The 17,195-nt window shown below is 43.9% G+C and overlaps 1 protein-coding gene across 1 annotated transcript in view; it reads right to left on the minus strand.

Moving 5' to 3' along the window:
- Positions 1-945: 945 nt before the first annotated feature.
- Positions 946-17,195, minus strand: part of Ccdc150 (coiled-coil domain containing 150) — a 126,410-nt gene continuing 110,160 nt past the window's right edge. The window contains exons 17-27 of the mRNA XM_052191833.1: positions 17,011-17,139; positions 14,671-14,840; positions 13,678-13,771; positions 11,678-11,847; positions 8,620-8,746; positions 4,765-4,959; positions 4,495-4,563; positions 4,247-4,408; positions 3,408-3,494; positions 1,482-1,601; positions 946-1,233 (exon numbers count right to left, since the gene is read on the minus strand). Coding sequence (XP_052047793.1) covers positions 1,114-1,233; positions 1,482-1,601; positions 3,408-3,494; positions 4,247-4,408; positions 4,495-4,563; positions 4,765-4,959; positions 8,620-8,746; positions 11,678-11,847; positions 13,678-13,771; positions 14,671-14,840; positions 17,011-17,139 — 1,443 coding nt within the window. The 3' untranslated portion in view covers positions 946-1,113. The remainder of the gene's footprint in view (positions 1,234-1,481; positions 1,602-3,407; positions 3,495-4,246; positions 4,409-4,494; positions 4,564-4,764; positions 4,960-8,619; positions 8,747-11,677; positions 11,848-13,677; positions 13,772-14,670; positions 14,841-17,010; positions 17,140-17,195) is intronic.

A 17,195-nucleotide genomic window follows, 5' to 3' on the forward strand; every position in this document is an offset into this window, starting at 1 on the left:
AACAAAGGGGGCACAGAGAATAAAATACCTCCTCCTAAGAATAGATATTCTAAGGTCACAGTAACAAACAGTTCTCAGAAGTCTTCAAGCTTGTTTACTAAACCAGCTGCAGCTTTCTTTAGTGTATGTGGTTTATTTAGGCCCGTCAAGCAATGAGAATTACGTACTTCTGAAAGCCAGAAAAATGGGAGTTGATTTGAATGTCAGTCAATGAACAGTCTCTCCCAGATAATTCTAATACATATATCAACAGGAATCAACAATTCAAACATTAGAGCATAGCAAACTTCAACCTCAATAAAAGGTCAGCAGTGTGCTCAGGAGTAGGCCTGAACCATATGGCTCTCCTTTCAAATAGAGCAAATTGAGTTTTGTCATTTTGTATCAGAAATTGAGTGTTGGACTCTGCAACCCGGGCTGTTTTGTAGTCATTACTCTTTGCATTAACATAATTGTTCACTTACATTAGGGCATGGTAATACCAATATAAGAAGCAGGATATTCTAATGTTAAGTATAGGTTACAAAACTTACCATTTAATGTTGAAATAACAAATATAAAGCTCAAGTTGCCCCTTACTAGAGTAAAAGGAAGCCATACTTACCAGTCAGGCTACTGAAATAGTGCAGACTTCTGTATTTAGTAAACAACCTTTTAGTGACCAATATGGCTGTAAATATAGTCTTTGACATGTGGTATCTCAGAAGTGTATGCATGTGTGTGTATGTGTGTGTGTGTGTTTAGAAGGTACAGAAGGGTGTCTACTATTTTTACAAATAATTTCATTTCCAAAGAACATCTTACAAAATGCATCTAGAATATTGTGGTCATTTCACACAACACTAAATTCTTCCTGAAAACAGCAAATACCATGTAACAGCATCTACTACCATAAACCAAACTAGTTTAAATTTATTTAGAAGAAAATAGGGAAAGGGACAAAGAGATGGGTTGGTTCTGCAGTAATACAAAAGAGTTCATAAACTCCAAGGATAAAGTCCAAAACCTTCAGCACACATCATGTTCTTATAATGTAGAAACAGGCCAGCCCCACTTGCTGGCCAGCGTAATCACAGAGGGACAGCGTCTCTGGAGGACTCTCCTGTGTCAGCGTCACTTCTTCCTCTCTGTGTCAGAATGGTACTTCTTGGGCATAAGCCCAAGGTTCTGTTTAGTTTCCCATCGATGTAGAACAGATTGGCTGGTTGCAACATTGCGCCTCATATCTTGATTCTGTAGAGAAAAATAACACCCAACTCTTGTCTGCTGTGAACCCACAGTGTTTATAGAGCCTGTTGCCTCCTTAACACCACCTCTACATTCAGATAGGTAGTTTTGATCTAGATAGTTTGGGAAAGGTGGAAAAACTTAGTCCATTGTTTCCAGGTGTTGAGTAAAGACAAACTCGACAGTTAGGAGGCGTCTGTAGTTTGAAACAGAGAAGGGAAATCTCAGATTTCCTTATAACACACGAGCCTCACCTCTTCCAGCCACCTGTCCTCCCGGGGGAGCCTCTGCAAGCGGTTCTTTGTCAGCTCAAGTTGTAATCCATCGAACCTGCATTTAAACCAGCGGTGAGCTTCCTCCAGGTTAGCTGTTATCTGAACACAGAGACAGCCACACAGTCTTTTGTGTTCGGGTTTGGGAGATTTGTACCTAGACATAGGAAGACTCGAATCCTCACATGGGCTCCTTGCAATGTGTACAGTGTACTGAGGGAGTAGTCTCTGGGTGAGGCTGTAAAGGATGCACACAGGCTCCTGCTATCCATGTACCTTGTCAGAGCTCCCTGTCTATCCTACACCTAGTGAAGCATTGGCAGAGTAATGCTTCTGTGTGCTGCCAAGTAGCTTTCTGATATTAGCAAGGCCAGCATGTAGGCATACTCCAGCAAGATAAGAGGATTGGGCTCCTTTGATATAATGTAATCTAACTTTTAGGAACTACAAGACATTTTTTTTTCAGGTATGTTGGGTACAACCTGATAACAACTACACTCTCTAAACCCAACCCAACCTAGCCCAACCCAACCTTTCTCCAGGTGCTTAAAAACAAAAAACAAAAACCAGAAGTACAGAAAAAGTTGATGAAATGGGTTCATAAATCACACTTCCTATTGTATGGCAAATGAGAGGGAACTGGCATTGAAACTTACTAAAAAAAAAACTGATTAGAATAAGATGGTAGTGACAATTTGTAGACAATAGACAGTTCATAGAAAGTGAGCACAGGCCAGGAGGCAGATCATTGGGCCAAGTGTTTGCTGTGTAAGAATGAGGACCTCATTTTGATCCCCAGAACCCCCATGAAAAATAATCTGGGTGTTGTGGCATGTACTTGTAATCCCAGAGCCAGGGAGGAGGAGACAAGCAGATCCCTGGGACTTGCTGGATAGCTGGCCTAGTCTAGTTGGTGAGTTCCAGTCCAATAAGAAAGCCTCTCTTGCTGGGCGGTGGTGGCTCACGCCTGTAATCCCAGCACTCTGGGAGGCAGAGACAGGCAGATCTCTGAGTTCGAGGTCAGCCTGGTCTACGGAGCGAGTTCCAGGACAGCCAGGGCTACATAGAGAAACCCTGTCTCAGGAGAAAAAAAAAGCCTCTCTCTCAAAAAAAAAATGGAGGGGGTGGATGGTACCTGAGGATACCCAAGGTTATCCTCTGGTCTCTACATACATGCTCACACTCGTGTTCATGTACCCCCAATACATGATCATACACACATGTGCATACACACATTCAAAAATGAGAGTCAATGTAATTTTACTAAGGGCATGCAGAAAGTGTCATAGTTGGCACTCAGACTTGGGATTAAGAGTCCTTTCTTTTTAATATACTATTTGGCAGGTTATATTATTGCGTAACTTAATGAACATAGCAGGAACAAATGACAACTGATAGCAATGTGATTGTGATACTTTAAGATCTCCTTTGCATGCCACTATACCATCCATGAACATGTGTGTGAGGCTGGTCATTACTGCAGCTCCCGGGTTCTCCATGGGTAAGAGTAGTGGCGTGAATGGTACAGTGCTAACCAACCGCTTTCTGATTAGATGTGAGGCCTGTTCTCCAGAAGGCAAACTCAGGTCTGGTACTGTAAATGTGGCCAAGAACTGGGGGCCAGGGAACTCACGGGTGTCCAGCACTATTCATGAGATCACACCTTGCTGCTTTCTCCTTCGGTTTAGAAGTATGCATTTGAACTTCAGAGTTCATTGATCTTCTCACATTCATTCTCTACCATCAGGACACAGACTCCTATCTAAAATTCTTGATGGTAAAGATGAAGCTTAGTAAACTGCTGGCCCTTACTGTTGTACTCTGGACAACTGTATCAGTGGCAGACTTCTCAGCTCTACGTTTTAGGACTGCTGTCTGTATTTCTCTAAGTGACCAGGCCTGGCTCACCTGTTCTGACTCCACACTGGCTTCTTTTAGTTTATTTTCAGTTGCTTCTTTACACTTCTTCAGGTGTCTGACAGTTTCTTCCAATTCCTGAAAATGTGACAGATTTTAATAAACTTCCAATATACCATTATAGAACCAAAATGCTTCAAATTTCTAATATGGTGATTAGATCATGAAAATAAGATGCAACACTTTTATTACACTTCTATTTTGCATTTTCATATAATGGAAACTATAGTCTACATAAAAAGTTTGGTTTTGGTTTATGGATTCTGCTGAGAGAAATTAACTATCTGTCTGTCTCTCTGTTTGTTTCTCTATCTCTGTCTCTGCCTCTGTCCCTCTCTCTCCTAAACAAAGAGACCCTTTCATGGCTATCAGAAGGTGGGAGGAGCTCAATGATCTCCTGAAGTTTATTTTTGGTTTTACACCTCGTTAGTTACAAATAGCTAAGATTCCTGTGGCAGCAACAAGCACAGTCTTTCTGCAGAGATCAAGAGCTCACAATCCAGAAGACTAAGGAGTCCAGTGTACATGGAAGCTATGCACACTGTTTTATAAAAGCAAACATCATATCCCGAATTACCATGATTTCAGAATGAAATGTCCTTCAAAAGGTCAAATGCTAGGTGCTTAATCTCTAGTTGAGAGCTTTATTTTGAAAGGTGGCAGCAGCTCTAGTAAGTGGGGCTGGCTGGGCACTGGGGTATCTGAAGGCTGTACCTGGTCCTAGTCCCTCTTCTGGGACACTCTCCTATATGTGTCATATATCTCGTTCTCATTCTCACGATGTCCTGCCTCACCTGGGGTCCAGAATCAACAGAGCCAGCAGCATTTACCTTGCATCGATTTTCTAGTTCCTGCCTTATTTTTTGCTCAGCCATTAGTCTCAGCTCCTGCTGTTTATTTCTCGCTGAGGTCTCATACTGGCTCTTAGCTAACAGCTCCATCTCCTTCTGCAGGGTATTCATCTCAGACACAAATCTCTGGATGCTCAGTGACTAGTAGGAAAAGGAGGGGAACATGGTGAACATAAGCTAGAATTTTACATTAATGGTGAATAGACTTTGTGGAAATCATATTTTACCTGTTCATAGTTCTTTTTCTGATATTGATCCTTAATTATCTCCATTTGCCTCAATTCCATTTCTATTTGCTGAGTGTAAATACAAAAATAACATAAAGAGCCAAGGATAATAGCAGAGATGACACCTCAGAAGTAACCTGCCCCCTTCCCAGAGCACAGTGCCGCTACTAGTGCTCTGAAACAACTCCCAGATCTCACAGCAGCCCAGACCCTCCCGGCACGCCCAAGGGAAGGGGGAGTCGCGAGGGGCAGGTCAGGCGTCTCAGGCACCTTCATCCGCTCCACATTCTGCGCGTTGTTTGCCTTGGCCGACAAGTGCAGCTTTATCTGGGCCCTCTGGTTCTTGAGCTTTTCCTTGTTACTGTTCACCACTTTTTCCAGCTCCGTAGCTTTGTGCCGTAGCTCTCGGTTTGTCCGGGACACTTCCACTGATCTGAAGTTGGCTTCATCAAGAGCTTTCTTCAGCTTAGAAGACAAAGGAACAACTTTCACCTACTATTCAGGAAGAGACCTTTCGGTTTGTTCCTATTGAGAAAGACTGAGGCCTGGGAGTGGCTCAGCAGTTGGGAGCAGCAGCTGCTCTAACAGAACGCATGCTTTTACTTAAACATGTAAAAAATAAGAAAATCATGCAATGCGTGATTTCTGATTATGCAGATTTATAAAGCAAAACCAATTTTCATAGTTTTTAACATTTGAGAAGAAATAAGACTTTAAAGAATGTGAACTTGTAGTTATGAGCTGCATTTTATGGGCAAGGCTGTGGAGAGAGAGTAACTTCCAGGCGCAGCTCCGCCCCCTCCATGTAGGTTCACATAACTAACCTCCTCGCGCCTCAGGTGTCAACTGAAAACTGTGGAGCGTCTAAAAGGGAATCCGAGCCCCACTGCACTGCCACTGCCCAGTGGCCACTGCCATGCTGCAGCTGTTGCCTTGCTGTCCCAGCCCATGGCTCACAAAAGGAAAACAAACTTGGTTCCAACACGTAGCCGCGCTCACCGGCACTGTGTACATTTCATGGTATTGCTTCTCGCTGTGGAAGCATTGTAATAGTTTTGTCTCATGCAAAAGCACTATCACAATGAATGATTTTACACAGTCCTGGCCCCCCACCCCAGCATACTGTTTTCCTTTCTGTGTCATTTACTACAGAACTCTGAATGGAATTTCTTTTTAAGAGCTGGGGCTTAAGGGATTTGCCAAAATTTACGTTTTGAGGTTTCTTGACTATGAAGTGCAATGTGTACTTCTGTGGTAATTCACCCAGCTTGTCAAAAAGAGGTGGCTGAGCAGGAAGGCATGCAGAGGGAGGGTGCATGCAGAGGGAGGGTGCATGCAGAGGGAGGGCACATGCAGAGGGAGGGCACATGCAGAGGGAGGGCGCATGCAGAGGGAGGGCGCATGCAGAGGGAGGGCACATGCAGAGGGAGGGCGCATGCAGAGGGAGGGCACATGCAGAAGGAGGGCGCATGCAGAGGAGGGCGCATGCAGAGGGAGGGCGCATGCAGAGGAGGGCACATGCAGTAAGGGCTTTTTGTCATGGCTCTCACACGAGTCCTTTCTGTCCATCTTCACGGTCCCCACACTCTTCTGCCGCATCGCTAAGGGCATGAGATCCCCCACTGCTACCTTAATGCAGACCCACACTAATATCTAGGCATGTTTGGCCAGATGCTTATTACAAGACCTGAAAAGTGCTTGTGATGATCTTGCTTTTACCACAGAGGAAATGGATCCAGAAGTCCAGTAGCATAGACAATGAACACACGGCTAAGACAGGCAGGCCTGAGGCCGGCAACGCTCCGCTCTTGTCCGTGCTTCTCGCCTCGGGCACACGCTGGTGCCAGGTTTCCTCACATATTCACCATAATCACAATGCTTCCTTTATGGCTTCATGTTTTTAAATTTAGATTTATTTATGAGTATTTTGTTTGCCTATATGTATGCATACCATGGGTGTGCCTCATTCCCAGTAAGATCAGAGAGGGCCCTGGATCTCCTCAAACTGGAATTACGGGAGGCCATGAGCAACCACATGCATGCCAGGAGCCTATCTCTGGTCCTCTGCAAGATCAACAAGTACGTTACTCTTAACGCCTGTGCCATCTCTCCAGCCCCAGGTTTCAATTTTCTATGTGTTCTGAGCAATGAGCTCTAAGTAATGGTTTATTTTTATATTCAGGATACCTGTTTGTGTCCTATAGAACGTGCTGTTTATAAGATATTTATACAGCTTTTGAGTTCACAAACTTTTGTAAGTATTATTAGTTGAAGTTAACTTGTAAAGTCTATCTGTCAATGACAATTACTGCATGTAATACACTTAGTAAGACATAATCCTGCTCAAGCCCTATGTGTGTTAACTATTTTTAGAATAAATATTATGTAAAACAAAATTTTAAATTTAAATATATTTTGATATTCTTCTACTCCCTCAAGTCCTTGCAGATCTCATCTCTGTTCTTATCCACCCAACTTTAAAGCTTTTCTCTGTAAACAAAAATGTAATATTCAGCAAAACCCAACACCCCTCAAACCCAAGAAAACAAAGTAAAACCATGACTCCCTAACTGTAACCAATTAAAGCACCCAAAAAAGTTAATACCTTCCTCTTCAATGTTCACAATACAACAGTTAATATGTTTATGCCTCCTTTAAGTTAGCCTTTTGACTTAATTGGCCCCTTTCAACAGAAGCGTTTTATGTGGCTCTGATTTTCAATTACCATGTTACAGTAATTGTTATGCCTTTCTTATGCCCTCATCTAGTTTCTCCTTTCTTTCCTTTCTTCCTTCCTTCCTTCCTTCTTTCCTTTCTTCTTTCTTTTCTTTTCTTTCTTCTTTCTCTCTCTCTTTCCTTTCTTTCTCTCTTTCTTTCTTTCTCTCTCTCTTTCTTTCCTTTTCTTTCCTTTCTTTTCTTTTCTTTCTTCTTTCTTCTTCCTTCCTTCCTTCCTTCCTTCCTTCCTTCCTTCCTTCCTTCCTTCCTTCCTTCCTTCCTTCCTTTCTTTCTTTCTTTCTTTTTTGTTTTTTTGGATTTGTTTTTTTTGAGACAGGGTTTCTCTGTTTAGCCCTGGCTGTCCTGGAACTCACTCTGTAGACCAGGCTGGCCTTGAACTCAGAAATCTGCCTGCCTCTGCCTCCCAAGTGCTGGGATTAAAGGTGTGCCGCCACCACTACCTGGCTATCTCCCCTACTTTCTACTGAAATCATAGTAAGTTATGTATCATCCTGTTTAGAACCTAGAGTGCTCAGGTTTTTCCTAGCAGTTCATTTCCAGTGATCTAGTAGGAAGGTCGTGCGATCAGACAGGTCCCTCTGAGGTAACTTGTCTTTCTCTGGCATTTCCATTTTTGTAGCTCAGCTCTGACCAGCTGCATAAGAGGGCCTAGCCCTGCATCTCTGAGACTCAGAGTCATGCTTCTATTGTTTCCTGCCTTCTAGCCCTCAACTAGTCTGAAATAATTTTTTCCTACTTGGAATTCCTTCAGAGCTGGGCACTTCCTTAGTTATCCAAGACAAGCTCTCTGATGTCTTGCATTTTTTCCTCATGTCCAGAGTGGCCATCAAAACTACACAAGGATTATTTGGTTCATGCACATAGCATTACTCACATCTTTTACAACTCCTTTTGCTTTTTTTTTTTTTTGTTTGTTTAACATAAGGTCTCACAAAGCCTAGGATGACCTTGAACTCAATATGTAGCTGAAGATGACCTTGAACTTCTGACCACAATGCTTGGACTGTGTGCTGCTAAAAATGGAAGCCATAGCTCTGTGTATTCTACCAACTAAGTATTCTACCAATTAAGTTATATCCCCAGCCCTTGGACTGCTGCTGAGTGTGCCTCTCTGGAGATGGTGGCTGCATTGATGGGGAGACAGACTGACTGAGCAGACAGTGACTAGATCTGTCAGAAGGCAGGCAATTGTCTCATAACTCTGATAGGAAAGTTTTCCTTACAGTTCAAGGCACCCCTCTGCCTTCTTGTCAGTGTTGCTGTGCAAGGAGAGGGGACCGCAGCACATCTGGCTTGCTGCGCAGAGGGACCAGGACAGCTCAGACACCTGCACCTGCTCTGCCGGGGACCCTCGTGGGAGGCGCTCCTCCTTCTCAAATGGCCCCATACCTCAGAAAGTTCCCTCTGTGATGCTTTCTTGGTAGTCTCTCTCTCGGTTTGAAACTGCTTCCTCAGTGCTTCAATGCGCTCTGCGTGCAATTCTGCTTCTACTTTGGCTTCCTCAGCAACCTGCTCTCTGTTTTAAAGGAAACAATTAATTCACTTTAAAAATCATCTTAAGAGTTAAGAAGGGTTTTCAAGAGAATGTCAGCCCTCCAAACAACCTGTGACTTATAAATGAGCAGCATACTGGCATCAGCTTAACCTCATGAATAATCCTCAAAACCAAGGGGAAAGGGGTAGGTTTCCAGCAGGGTAACACCCAAACCCAACTCTGTAGAAAAGGATTCAACTGTAAGTGGGAAAAGCGTTCAGAAAGACAGTGGAGTGGACAACCACGCTAAGAGATGACTGCTTTGTTCTGTCATTCTTGATATCAGCTACTTATTCTCTAGGCTTATAGTGTATCTTTTTCTTTTCTTGAAGTGAGAGCATTCTTAAGTTTGGGTTATTTGGTCAAAATCTATGATTAGGCTTCTGAAAATGCCAGAATTCCTTGAAATGAAATGCCGCAATGAAATGTGTGGCATTTATATCTTTATACTCTTTTGAGGACAAATGAAAAGTTTGAAACCAATAGCCTTAAATCGGTGACTCCTTGCGGCCCTAAGCTGGTCAGGTCAGGAGGGACTCGGGGAGTGGGTCTGCTGAGTGGCCAACAGCAGTTCACGGCCACCTTGCCCGCAATCCTTTCTTCCATCTCTCAGCACCCCTTCTGCGTGTTTGGATGATATGTGCATGTGGCTTCCATTTCTGCTGCCACTTGTGTACATATGGGCTTCAGTTTCTCTTTTTATTGTAGAAGGAACACTCAATGCAACATCTATTCAAAAAGAGGCTTGCATGCACAGCATAGTGTTAATTATGGGCCTCCTGGAATAAAGGTCTTTAAAACGTATTTTCCCTGCTCTTGTTTTCTCCTGAGGAGAACATCGGCCATTAGTTCCTGGAACAGTTTTCTGGTTCAGTGAGCTATACTCGCCTGATCTCAAACTCGCTGACAACCCTTCTCCTCTTAATTTTCTCCAAGTTTAGTGGGGCCCTTCTTTATACCCTGAACAGAGTCCCGCTCTCTGCACAGACCCAGGAAGGAAAGCAGCAGAAGCACTCCTTCACACAGGGAGTGAAACCTTCCTCTCCTCGCTGCCTGCCTGCCTGCCTCTCATCATCAGCCAAGTTTTACTTCTATACAATCAGGAATCTTCTAGATCTAGATGATTCTTATTCTGTGTAATATAGAGCTACAGAAATGAACCATCTGCAGATGCACAGTAGGTATCAGCTGCAAGGCCGATGGCTCCTTCTCGGGCCTCCTCCTTCCCCTTGACATAGTACCATGCCCTGACCTTGGTTCTACTTACACTTTAGCATGGAAGACAACACACTTCAGTACATTTGCTCCCATCTTTGAAAAGATGAATCCAAACTCTACAGCTTATAATTCTGCCTCAAAACCAATGAGTCTAAAATATAATCTCCCAGGCTTTCTCTTTCTTCCTAAGTGTGTACCCAGATTGGTACAAATCTGTACAATGTCAAGAGGTTGACAAGCTTCTCTGATGAAAATACAAGCTTTAAGTGATAGGTAAAAAAACATTTTGAAGCAAATGAGTCTCATCTTATTCTTTCCTTGTCATTGACCCTTGCAATAATCCTTTTAGCTGTAGTGAGAGGTATTACACTTTATGTTCTCTAAGACTGAAAATATTTTTCATACAATAATGTTCTGATTATGGTTCCTCTTCCTCAGTTCTTCCCATATCAGCCGACTTCCCCACCCACCCAAATCTACATCCTTTCTTCTACTCTCTTGATAGAAAATAGTCTCTAAAAAAAACATTGTAAAAAGATAAAATAAAAACAAAGAAACCTGAATAGGGCAAAACAAACCAATGAATAGAAAAACAAAGAGTACCTGCAGAATTTCCAGGATCTTCAGGGTTAAGAATGACTCACTAGGTAAGCTTAAATGATTATGCCAGCCACTGTACAAACACCACATTGATTAGCAATACCGCACAGCCTTGTGGCAGTGCAGTGTGTAAAATGTAAAGTAAAGCTGGCACAGACTGCACATGTGGAAAGTCCCTTCCTTCTTAGCCTTAGCATCTGCCCTGACCCTGCAGTGACATGTGCAATCAGTGACAAGAATAAGGTTTTATATGTGTTTCTATGAGCATAAACTTCCATAGAGTGATACTAGTATCTAAATCATATTTACTGCCATACTGTTTGTAACAAAACTTTTATGGTTTGATATAACCAAGTTTAGGCAAAAACTAAAAATGATCCACGGCCTATCATCTGTTTAGATGTAGTTGTTCCATTTCTGGTGAGTTATACCCAGGCAGACTTCTAGGATTCCTTGCCCAAATCTATATTATTTATTTTGGTTTCCTTAATTTTCCTTACATATGTGAACGTGTGTGTGTGTGTGTGTGTGTGTGTGTGTATGTATGTGCCATGTCCAGGGACAACTCTTTGGAGTTGGTTTTCTTGCTGCCTTGTAGGATGACGTAGTGAACTCAGGTACCTGACCCACATAAGAACCTCTGCTCATTGAGCCATCCCCTCAGCCCTTTCTTTGGTTTTTGTGAGACAGGATCTTACTATGTAACTCAGGCTGGTGTCAAGCTCATGATCTTCCTGCCCCAGCCTTCTAAGTACTGAAACTACCAGTATGTGCCTCCATACCTGGCTCAAATAATGCTTTAAAAGGAGAGCTTAAGCTTGGGTGAAACATATGCGTGTCCCTTGAAGTAGTCTTTAAGTTTGGTTTAATTGTACATAAAAAATCAGCTTGATAATGGGCAAAGAACTGAAACGGAGAGTCACGTAGGCATGCTCCCGCCGGCTATGACCGGCTGCTGTTAGCTACGCCTGGGGGCTCTCAATGAGGGAGCTGGGTGCACTACTCATGCAGACAAAGGGCTTTACTAGCTTCTCCAAACCTGCCCCTTGCTCTGCAGAGGTGCTCCCCACCCCACTGTGAATCTGCTGTCCTTACTTGAAGGCCTCCAGGCTCTGTCGCTCGCGTTCTTTGTTTTCCAGTTTTTCTTGGAGGTGATCGAGCTTAGACTGCAGATGGCCATTTGTCTGGAGAGCTTGCTCTAGGCTCATGGCCAGTTTCCTGTTGTCTTCTCTAGTTATATCTAGAGACTTCTGTAGTGGCTCTATCTGAAAGAGAGGAGTGCCCAGAGTCCAGGGCAATCAGTAGGCCGGTCTTTACGCCTTATACGCTGCTGAATCGATCAGTCAGAACTAAAAACAAACACTTTAGGTAAACCATCACACACACACACACACACACACACACACACACACAATCACCAACACCACTCAAGAAGGCAGTTCCATTGGAGATCAAAGCACAAGAGAATAGAGCTAGCTTACATTACCCTGATTTTCAAGAGTTTCACCAGTTAAATTATTCTTTTACTGATTCTATCTTCTCGTCTCATTCTCTAGGAGTTTAAAAACTGGCATCTATTCCTTGTCTACTCTTCCTAAACCAGGCTTCTTTGAGGGCTAATGAAAGTCTCAGTAGGAGAAGGCACCTGCCACCCTGCCTGCTGCCTTCAGTTCAGTCACTTGTACCCAGAGGAGAAAATGGCGTCCCACAGTTTGCCATATGACTTCCACACAGAGTACTGAGTACTCTGGTCTCCAAATAAACAAACATTAAAAGGATTATTCATGCTTTCTATAAATATGTATGTGTGGGTACATACTTAGTGGGCACACATGTATTTACATTTCTTCTCACTAACAGGGTTGCCAGGTACTTCTGACATTATACATTATTTTCTAAAACATTAAACTCCTGAAATAACCTGCACACTAATAAATGAAAAGAATGTGGATAACAGAAGACAGAAAAATCAGTCAAAATTATGCAATTACCCATTTCCGATTCATAAATATGTCACTGTCTAGAATTCTTAGTGAAAATGCTTCTCCATTTCATTTCATCTTTCTAAAACCTAAGGTCACAATAGAACCCAGATGTCCCTCAACCGAGGAATGGATTCAGAAAATGTGGTACATTTACACAATCGAGTATTACACAGCTATTATAAACAATGACTTCATGAAATTCTTAGGCAAATGGATGGAACTAGAAAATATCACCCTGAGTGAGGTAATCTAGTAACAAAAGAACACACATGATATGCACTCACTGATAAGTGGATATTAGCCCAGAAGCTCGAATACCCAAGGTACATATAGACCATATGAAGCTCATTAAGAAGGAAGACCAAAGTGTTGGTTCTTTGGTCCTTTTTAGAAGGGGGGAACAAAATACTCATGGGAGCAAATCTGGAGACAAAGTGTGTGGAGCAGAGACTAACGGAAAGGCCATCCAGAGACTGTCCCACCTGGGGATCTATCCCAGAAACAGTCATCAAAAACAGACACTGTTGTGGATGTCAACAAGTGCTTGCTGACAGGAGCCTGATATGTCTGTCTCCTGAGAGGCTCTGCCAGAGCCTGACATATTCTCTGCATCCAGAGGTGGATGCTTGCACTGAGCACGGGGGTCCCCAATGGAGGAGTTAGGGAAAGGACTGAAGAAGCTGAAGGGGTTTGCAACTTCTTAGGAAGAACAACAATCAACCAACCAGACCCCCCCACCCCCGAGCTCCCAGGGACTAAACCACCAACCAAAGAGTACACATGGAGTAACCCATATCTCCAGCTGCATTTGTAGCAGAGGATGGCCTTGATGGGCATCAATGGGAGGAGAGGCCCTTGGTCCTGTGACGGCTTGATGCCCCCAGTGCAGGGGAATGCAAGGGCAGGGAGAGGGGGATAGGTGGTAGGTGGGGCCATACCCTCATAGAAGCAGAAGGAGGGGGGATGGGATAGGGGGTTTCTGGGTGGGGGAATAGGGAAAGGGGATAACATTTAAAATGCAAAGAAATAAAATATCCAATTAAAAAACCACATAGTTTGAGACGCAGATTGAAGAGATTGGTGTTGGCAGCTCTGGCGCCTGGCTTCTACCTCACTGCTGTGCTGGGCCTCCACAATCAGCATCCGGGCCTGCCACTGGTCCACTTCTGCTTCAAGCTTCTGCACTCTTTGTTGATTTAGAGACCTAAAAATAGAAAGCACAAGAAGCGCCTGTAAAGAAGGGTACCGGAATGACGTGGTACTGTGTAAGGTCCGGGACGCTCTGTTTTGGAAACTCAGAAGCATTATTAGCAGTCACACATGCTTCTGCAGGGCAAGAGAGGCTGCTAAGGAATTAACACATTGTCTCACGCGTGGCTTGGCCACGCTGACTTATTAGGCTATGAATCCATGCTTTTGACTGACTTCTGGCATGGCAACTCAGTGTACTGTTTTACCAGCTTGGTGAGGCATGGCCTGTGGTTGAGTTTTTTTTGCTTCTAAGTATAACAGCTACTTTGAGATGTACTGTGACAAGTGAACAATATTTTATATATTATCATCTTGCCTTTTAAAAAGTTACTGTACTAGAAAACACATTTATAGTACACAAAATAAAGATAAGTACAGTGGAGAAAACACAGCTCACTTGTTTTCTCATACCATAGAAGTAATATGAATTGGAATATGCATAATTACTCCAGACACACTATCAGCCTCAGACCATTTTTTCTTAGCACAAAAGAAATATTAAAGGCAACTTTTATTTTTAATTGTTATTTTATGTAATTTTGAAATATTCAATGAAGTCCATTAATTTAACACAGGTAAAAGTAATTCTCAGGCTGATTAACCTAAGGTAATTCCTAATCTTGCAATTTGGCCTGAGTGGTGCAGAAAGCAGCCGTGGTTAAAAGTCCACAAACCCCAAGGCCACGTTCCCTTCATGCCACGCTAGCAGGGGCAGCGTGGACTTTTTGAAAAGCTTTCTACCTGCAGGTTTAGCACCTAGCCTGCTAGTGTTTCAAACAGCATTTGATAGTTTTTCGAAGTAAATGATCCTCAGAGCTCTTCCTCACACGGCTGAAACCACGAGCGCAGTACCTTTCCTTCCTGAGGCCTGCGATCTCCGAATCCCTCCGCCCGAGCTCTAGCTGGACTTTCTCCAGGGCTCCCTGCATCTTACTGTGAGAAGCCAGCACATTTTCCAGCATGATTGTGACTTTGCAGTTGTCTTCTTTAGCCTCTGCTAATTGTTTCTGAAAGTTTCCCACCTAAAGGAAAATGAAACAAGACAGAAGAGGGAAAAGTACGGTTTGCTTTTGTTTAAGTTATTGTGTTTTGATAAGAAGAAATGTCCCCCATGTGGCAGCTTCCTGACTACTGCCACAGCGTAGCACACAATTAAGTGAACAACTTGTATGGTTCAGAGGCGATCGTGGGGAAGCATGCTCAGCTGACTCCTGATGGGCTCGGAAAGACAGAACGTATCTGAATTATCTGAGGATAAAAGCCTGGGATAGCACGTGAGGCTGTTAAAGAGTCATGTGTCCATAGGTCTCTCTCTCTCTCTCTCCCATGGGTCTCTCTCCCTCCCATGGGTCTCTCTCCCTCCCATGGGTCTCTCTCTCTCCCATGGGTCTCTCTCCCTCCCAAGGGTCTCTCTCCCTCCCATGGGTCTCTCTCTCTCCCATGGGTCTCTCTCTCCCAGGGGTCTCTCTCCCTCCCATGGGTCTCTCTCTCCCAGGGGTCTCTCTCCCTCCCATGGGTCTCTCTCTCCCAGGGGTCTCTCTCCCTCCCATGGGTCTCTCTCTCTCTCCCATGGGTCTCTCTCTCCCTCCCATGGGTCTCTCTCTCTCCCATGGATCTCTCTCCCTCCCATGGGTCTCTCTCCCATGGGTCTCTCTCCCTCCCCCAGGGGTCTCTCTCTCCCCCAGGGGTCTCTCTCTCTCCCATAGGTCTCTCTCCCTCCCATAGGTCTCTCTCCCATGGGTCTCTCTCTCCCATGGGTCTCTCTCTCTCTCCCATGGGTCTCTCCCTCCCATGGATCTCTCTCCCTCCCATGGTCTCTCTCCCTCCCATGGGTCTCTCTCCCTCCCATAGGACTCTCTCCCTCCCATAGGACTCTCTCTTTCCCATGGGTCTCTCTCTCTCCCATGGGTCTCTCTCTCCCATGGGTCTCTCTCCCTCCCATGGGTCTCTCTCATCCAAGAGGTAGTGAGGAGTCTGGCTGTCAAGAAGCTGGAGATGGCTGGTGAGATGGGTAAGAGTGTAAAGCACTGCCCACTAAGTGTGATGACAGGCCTTCCCTCCTGGGATCCATAGGATGGAAGGAGAAAACTGACTCCTCCAAATTTCCTCTGACGTCCACAATGCATACACACACACACACACGCACACGCACACGCACACGCACACACACATCCACACAGCAACAAATTGTGTGTGTGTTAAGTTTGAGGTATGGATAGAAGAAGAGATAAAAATATGGCACACATACATAATTGGATAATATTCAGACATAATTCTGTTATTTGTAGCAACATGGGTGGAAGTGGCAGACATTAGATTTTACTGAAATAACTCAGGCGTAGAAAGATAAATGATGTATATGCTCACTTACATGTAGAAGCTAAAAACCTGACCTCAACAGAGTAGAAAAGAGTGATTGCTAGAGCCTAGGAAAGGTGGCAGAGGATGGACATGGGAGAGTTACCAGTGCAGTGATGCCACTGGATAGGAGGGAACTCTAATGGCTTTTAAACTACAATAAGATAACATATCTGTCAAGAATTAGTTGGATGTTTCACATTCAAACAGTATAAGTAGCTAGTCATATACATTCAAATGTTCTCCACATAAAGGTTGACTGATAAATGCTTGGGCTGACATATGCTGAGTATGGTATGACTTTTACAAGGCTTATAGATGTATTAAAATGTCATATAATGCACACATTACAGCATATTAATGAAATGTCTAAACACATTTTTAAAAAGATGTTTGGAGGGGACAGCTGCTCCTGCTAACTCACACAGGAACATTGTTAGGCTGGGGCCTCACAGCAAGGTCATATCACACTTATTAAATACAAAGAGGAGGTTGGGCAGGATGGTAAAGGCCATCATCTCAGCCCCAGGGTCAGGGGATGGTTTGGGATACATGGTCATACCCTTTGCAACAAGCAGGAGAAGTTCAAAGAAATGGGAAAGTAGAGGAGCCTCAGAGCTGGTTGCAGCATCAAACCAGCCATCAGACGGCCTTCAACAGAAAGCCATCAGACTCTCCTAGTCATAGTGTGTCATTACAGAAACATTTACAACTATTTTAACCCTTCATTGATCACATCTCCTCTTTTCATGAATGAGAAAAGGAAGTTAGGGGATGTGACTTGTCGGATTTCACACGCCCCTGCCAGAGAGACTTCCAGAGAGGGTGCCTTGCCTTCTTGTTCTCCCTGTCCTCCAACACCTCCAGGTCCCCTTTCAACTTCTGGCTCTCTTTCAGGGCATCATCTCGACACTTCACCGCTTGGGCCAGTTCTTCCTCATTTTGCCCAAGAATAGATTTCATCTTGGAAGGAAAAAGGAAAGAATGCATAACATTCTTTATACATAACAACAACCAGG

This window comes from Apodemus sylvaticus, chromosome 9 (assembly GCF_947179515.1).
Source record: "Apodemus sylvaticus chromosome 9, mApoSyl1.1, whole genome shotgun sequence".
NCBI classification, from domain to species: Eukaryota; Metazoa; Chordata; class Mammalia; order Rodentia; family Muridae; genus Apodemus; species Apodemus sylvaticus.